Source organism: Octopus sinensis, linkage group LG4 (assembly GCF_006345805.1).
Source record: "Octopus sinensis linkage group LG4, ASM634580v1, whole genome shotgun sequence".
NCBI lineage: Eukaryota > Metazoa > Mollusca > Cephalopoda > Octopoda > Octopodidae > Octopus > Octopus sinensis.
The window spans coordinates 104,232,358-104,239,562 of NC_043000.1; the positions used below are offsets into that span (position 1 = coordinate 104,232,358).

Here is a 7,205-nt window from a genome sequence, read left to right on the forward strand (position 1 = left end):
TGGCTTACTTTTATAGTGCTGGGAATTAGGCAAGCATTTGAGTTGAAATGTTCTGATATACATAGCTTTAAGAGGGATGGCATCTGCCAAATTAACTTAGTCGAGTGTGTCTCTTGCCAGAATTTGTGGCTCAATCTTCCATCAAATGAAACCCTAAGCAAGGCAGAACATATTGAATAGTATAGCTCTAGATATAGTTTGTATGAAAATAAAATTGGATTGTCATTGTTGGAACACTCAGTTCTGTTCAGCTCAGTCAGAGTAGTCTTAGGAAAGGAAGACAATCTTCGTGATGTTCCAGTCTGTTTAGCTATCTCTTGTTAACTGATTGCTAAAGTGCGGCAATAGAGTCTTATCAAGAGAAACTGTTTATCCACCTGTTATATATGCCATCTTGACTGAAATCAGAACTCAACTCTCCAGTATTCTTTTCTCTTTTTTTTAATATGTATATATTTGGTTAGGAGATTCAGCTGAAGTAATAATATACCAGGCTAAATACCTTTTTGTTCTGAGTTCAGTTGCTGTCTTTGTTGATAAAATATGTGTTTTCTTACAAATCTCATGGCAGATCCATCAGAAAAATTAATTATAGTAGTTGTTTGTTATTGTTTATTTAATACGGCTTTGTTTCAGATTTGATCTGAAGAATATGCAGTTGTCTAAATACTAGTGATATATCTTTTCTTTCATTATAGGTGATTAAAAATGAAAGGCCTGATGGCGTCCTTCTAACATTTGGAGGTCAAACTGCTCTGAACTGTGGTTTTGAGTTGACCAAGCTGGGTGTATTTGAGAAATATGGTGTCAAAGTTTTGGGCACTCAAGTACATTCCATTGAGAGAACTGAAGACAGGAAAATCTTTGCTGACAACATGGCAGAGATTAATGAACAAGTACCACCAAGTGAAGCAGCTTACACTGTAGAAGCGGTAAGTTGAATACCAAAATAATAATCATTGGTTAGTGAGGTTTGAAGTTGCTGTGATACTGGTGGATTAATTAGAAGATAGTATATTGCAGGCCAGTATTCCATTGTCTTTAGAGATCTTATCTTCAGAATTGTCAATTTACTTGCCAATATGTAGGAACAGTCATTAATGAAGTTAATTTTCAAAAATTAACATCCTGTCAGTTCCTTATCTGTCTGGAGATTCTTTATACATTAAAATTTTTCCTCATCCTCCTAATTTTCAAGTTGAAATTTACTGTCTAGATGTATATAGAATAATAGAAGAGTTAAAGACATATTTTTTGGTCTTTATGGCTTAGTTACAGGATGAAGGGCAGTCCTCATAGCAGACTGGCTTTGGAAAGAGAGGTAGAAACTACAACTTCAGTGTTACTTCAAGACCTGGGCCGACTACTTACAACAAAGATGTCTGTTAAAAACTACATGGTGCTATAAAAATTGGCTTTCAGAATAAATAAATTTACTCTCTTATCAATGTCCAGTCCATATTTGATCCAAAAAAACCTTAAAGATAAAGCTCTAAATTTTCAAAACCAGCATGTGCTCTGTGAGACATAAGACTACAATTCGTATTAAATTATATTTGCAGATATTGGTAGGAAAATATTAGAGAATAAGTAACTCGAAAGCAAGTCCTTTCTAAGCCAGTTGTAGTTAGAAATGACTTGATTATTTTGTGGGGTTTTTTTTTTTTTCTGTCTTGTATAAAAGAGGTAATGCAGACTAAATGAAGTGTGTTTATTCTATAGAAGAGGCAAAATGTGAAAATATTTTCTACTTACCATGAGTATTGACTGTAATCAAACTGAGTTGAAGATTTTGTAGATATACAATAAAAAATTTAAATCTTATTCTGTATTAGATGTTAGTTTTGGTTACATAAGTCACGTGACATGAATACCAGTTGAATGTTCATGAATAATTAATAGGTGTTTGGTGAAATCTGCTTTTATGTTTGTTATACAATCTATAGCTGGCACAAGGTTAAAACAAAGTATATATGTATAGACATAAAGATATAGATATGAATGTGTGTGTGTATACATATTTTTTTCTTTCATGTTTCAGCTGAGTGGCTACAGTCATGTAGCACTGTGTGTATGTGAGAGAGAGAGAGATCTGAATGTAATAATTAGTTTGTGTATGTTCGCTTTCATGCTAATGTCCGAGTAGCACGGTTCCAAACAATATATATTGTGACAGAGTAGCCAATTGAAATGCTTATCACACTACTATAGCATTTTACTTTCACTTTAGTTTTAAACTTGCTTACATAATACTTTCATTTTAGATGATACAGATACACACATGCTTGTGTGTGTGTGCGTGTGCGCACGTACACATGGGTATATGAATCTGTTATAAAGATTCAACTATTTTGCTGTTTCAAAACTAGCTGAAAAGTGAAGCAGATTTTTTTTTATGTATATCTGAAAAATTAAGGGAGCATTAACAGAGCTACAATCTTAAAAATGTCAACCGGTTTATCAATTAAACCAGGAAGTTAAGAAACAGAGCCAGTTCACAACTTAAGGCTATATTTGAGTACTATTTCATGATAGCTTCTTTGCTCTATTAATATACCAGTCTCTTTGGTATGAAATCCTGGGTCATCATCAAATAATTTTGATATTGATTAAATTGCTGGTTTAACAAACAAATATAGAATAAACTGTATTTGTCATGTTTATTTGCACTTCAGATAGGATTCTTTGTGATATGTTGATTCAGTTCTCTGCACTCTATTCTCAAATCATATTGAGGTCAAGCTTGTCTTTCATCCTTTTGGAGGTCAATAAATAAGTACCAGTCTATAGTAGGTAGATGATGGACTTGTTAAAAAGTCTAGGAAGGTGGACAAGCAGTTGGTCCTTTTCATTTGAACAAGATTGGTGGTGTGGAAATAGGAAACTTGCATGCATGGATAACTACTAGTTTTCTATAAAATCCTTGCTGAGGCTTTTTCCTTGGTGGTATGGATCCATGACCTTGCAAGTAATACACAGTATGATCTTCGTGATTGATGAGTCAGTTCTAAAGTACATTGCAATGTATCTTCCTTAAGCTGGAAGAGGATGTCCAAGTTACTTGGCCGCAAGAGGGAGTTTACAGCCATCTTTTGGTAAGCAACTACTTTCACAGCTTGTCTAACACTATCCAGCCATTCACCTATAAAATGTGAGGTGGACCTATTGTCAGTTTGGCAAGTTGATACAAAAAATTGGATATTTTATGCAGTGATACAACTCAAAAAGCTTCATTGAACCAAGAATTGAATTTATAATCATGTAGACCAGTACCTAGATTTTGTGTATTAAATATCATTGTTTTTGTATTTGATTTTATTTATCTGAATCTGTTTCAGGCTACTGAAGCTGCTGATCGAATTGGCTACCCTGTAATGTTACGCGCTGCCTATGCATTGGGTGGGTTGTGTTCGGGTTTTGCTACTAACAGAGATGAGTTATATGCATTGGCTAACACTGCTTTTAAACATACCAGTCAAGTCCTCATTGATAAATCATTGAAAGGTTGGAAGGAAGTGGAATATGAAGTTGTACGTGATGCCTACAACAACTGCATTACAGTAAGTTGATTTATTCTTTACCCTTTTTAAAGTATTTTGCTTTAATTCAGGTTTAAATATCCTAATTTGGTATTGGTTAAGGTTATTATGTTGCTCTGCATTGATATTTTTCTAATTCTCAGCAGAATTTTGTTGCATTTCAAACCAAGTATTTGATATTAGTGTTACTTATCATGTGACTAACAACTTTAGAAGTATACTTTTGCTACTAGGGTGATATCAGGAAATAGGGTATACATATAATAATTACAATTTAACAAATTTCTGGGTGCTTAAAGTGTTTTTCAGTAAGCCATAAGATATTCTGTACCTACTCTCTGTACATTGTAAGGCATAACTAGAGAAATAACCGACCAACATTTATATTAGCTATTATTTTATAGAGATTGTTTTTAATTTGTGCATGATAAGCAATAATATATATGTCAAGTATTGTTAAATATTGCATGTAATATGAAATACAATTTTATGGCAACAGGACTGTGCATATCAAGGTCTTTGATTGCAGTAAATCTATTGTGTTACTTGCCAAGGGGTTGATAGCAAAATACTAACTTGGCAGGATTTTAAGTTCATAGCAATGAGGTATCATAGTAAAAACATAAACCAATATATTTGATATATGTTGCTAACTGTGATAAAGCTAATGCTCTAAGAAAACGTTGAACTGATTATTATACAAATCTGTTTAATCCATATCTACTTGTACATCAGACACTTATGTCCATTTTAATGAGTATACATTTAGTTTTCACTACCTGTTTTACAAACAATCATTGAACCTCTTTGTAACACGTTACTAAAACTCACCATAAAGTATCATTAAACATAGACATTATGGCTGTGTGGTAAGTAGTTTGCTTCCTAACAACCTTGTTCCAGGTTCAGTCTCACTGCATGGCACCTTAGGCAAGTGTCTTCTACTGTGGCCTACGGCCAGCCAGATACTTGTGAGTCAATTTGGTTGATGGAAACTGATAGAAGCCTGTCGTATGTGTGTCACCACCACTTGACAACCAGTGTTGGTGTGTTTACGTTCCCATAACTTAGTGGTTTGGCAAAGGAGACCAATAGAAGAAACGCTAGGCTTTAAAAAAGTCCTGGAGTTGGTGTGTTCAACTAAAACCCTTCAAGGTTGTACCCCAGCATGGCTAGTCAAATGACTGAAACAAGTAAAAAAAATATGCATAATAGATGTAACCAAATATGTATTAGGTATTATCAAATGTAATAGATACTGCCAAATATGCCTGTTTCAGTGTCACAAAACCTATCTTATTTTAATATCTGATTGAAATACTATATTTCATCCTCTTGCATACATTAGCTCACAACATTGTTACTTATTTTCTCAATTCACTTGTACCTTATCCTGTTTGTTAACTTATGCAACCTTCCTGTTCTTATTCAATTATCCATTTGAAGAGTAGGTAGGGACAGTTCACATAATGTATGGTATTGAATAACAAATTGTGAGTAATGTATGGGCTGGTATTGGCAGTTTTTTGCCATCTGAGTCAGTAAGTGTGTATTAAATTTGATCACTGAGAATTGTGTAAGTGGGAGGCTGAATGATGCTGTAGTTGGTAACTTAAAATTATTTAAAAGTGCTGGACTGCCAGATATAACGTTATGTAACTAACCAGCATGGGCATCTTGCCAGTTTATGACTTGTAGCTTAAGTTAAGCAAATAGCGTGTGCAGTGGGAGTGGCAGGAAATGGTAGCTAATTTTAGAAACGGGATCTGAGTTTTCTTGCTTATATATATATATAAATTATACTTATCAGAGTACAACAAAAAAAAAGTTGTTTTTTTTATAGGCTGAGTATAACTAAAATCAAATTTTTTCCTAACCATTTCAGCACCACTACTACCAATATCTTATGACTAGGTAGTTTATATAAGGGATATCATGTGTTCACTGAATTAACAGCAGACTACATTTTCGCTAAGTTTTTCATCAACAGGCGCAGGAGTAACTGTGTGGTAAGTAGCTTGCTTACCAACCACATGGTTCCAGGTTCAGTCCCACTGCGTGGCACCTTGGGCAAGTGTCTTCTACTATAGTCTCGGGCCGACCAAAGCCTTGTGAGTGGATTTGGTAGACAGAAACTGAAAGAGGCCCGTCGTATATATGTGTGTGTGTGTGTGTGTATATATATATATATATATATATATGTATATGTTTGTGTGTCTGTGTTTGTCCCCCCAACATTGCTTGACAACCGATGCTGGTGTGTTTACATCCCTGTCACTTAGCAGTTCAGCAAGAGAGACTGATAGAATAAGTATTAGGCTTACAAAGAATAAGTCCTGGGGTTGATTTGTTTGACTAAAGGCTGTGCTCCAGCATGACCGCAGTCAAATGACTGAAACAAATACAAGAATAAAAGAAAAAAAAGATCACTCCCCCCAAAATTTCAACTTAATTTTTTTCTTTTTCAAAAGTAGTTAGGTTGAAATTCAACAACTTCACTCAAAAATGAGTAATAACATTCTGAAATATTAAATTCAGTGGCTCTATTGACTTCTTAAAAGTCTCTTTTTCTCAAGTCTATCTCTAGCTTGCACTTCCTCTTCATTTCTACTCTCTCTTTCTCACACACACACACTCAGTGGTAACAGGCTTGCTTCACAGTTATGTAGTTTGAGGTTCAATCCCACTGTGTGACATTGGGCAAATGTCATCTGTTGTAGTCCCAGGCAAACTAATAGCTTGTGAGCAGAAAACTGTACAGAAACTTATTATGTGAGAAGATGTTGGCATTCATTGGCTTCACCTGTCACTATCTGAGCATAAAGTTGAGGTGATATTCACATTCCATATTTACTGCTCTACACTTTCAAGGACAAGTAGGATAAAAAAAATTTTTACTTAAGGCACAGGAGTGGCTGTGTGGTAAGTAGCTTGCTTAAGAACCACATGGTTCCTGGTTCAGTCCCACTGCGTGGCACCTTGAGCAAGTGTCTTCTACTATAGTCTCGGGCCGACCAAAGCCTTGTGAGTGGATTTGGTAGATGGAAACTGAAAGAGGCCCGTCGTATATATGTGTGTGTGTGTGTGTGTGTATATGTATTTGTTTGTGTGTCTGTGTTTGTCCCCCCAACATTGCTTGACAACCGATGCTGGTGTGTTTACATCCCCGTCACTTAGCAGTTCAGCAAGAGAGACTGATAGAATAAGTATTAGGCTTACAAAGAATAAGTCCTGGGGTTGATTTGTTTGACTAAAGGCTGTGCTCCAGCATGACTGAAACAAATACAAGAAAAAAAGATCACTCCCCCCAAAATTCCAACTTAATTTTTTTTTTTCAAAAGTAGTTAGGTTGAAATTCAACAACTTCACTCAAAAATGAGTAATAACATTCTGAAATATTAAATTCAGTGGCTCTATTGACTTCTTAAAAATCTCTTTTTCTCAAGTCTATCTCTAGCTTGCACTTCATCTCTACTCTCTCTCTCTCTCTCCCTCCTCTCTCTCCCTCCTCTCTCTCCCTCCTCTCTCTCTCTTCTCTCTCTCCCTCCTCTCTCTCTCTCTCTCTTCTCTCTCTCTTCTTCTCTCTCTCTCTCGTCTTTCTCTCTCTTCTCTTCTCTCTCTCCCTCTCTTCTCTTCTCTCTCTCTCCCTCCTCTCTCTCTCTCTCT

General features: G+C 35.4%; 1 protein-coding gene across 4 annotated transcripts in view; it reads left to right on the forward strand.

The window, feature by feature from the left end:
• LOC115211025 (CAD protein) overlaps positions 1-7,205 on the forward strand; it is a 103,133-nt gene that overhangs the window by 40,358 nt on the left and 55,570 nt on the right. For all 4 annotated transcript variants that reach the window (XM_029779873.2, XM_029779875.2, XM_029779874.2 and 1 more), the window contains exons 11-12: positions 699-932; positions 3,339-3,560. In XM_029779873.2, the coding sequence (XP_029635733.1) occupies positions 699-932; positions 3,339-3,560 (456 nt within the window). The remainder of the gene's footprint in view (positions 1-698; positions 933-3,338; positions 3,561-7,205) is intronic.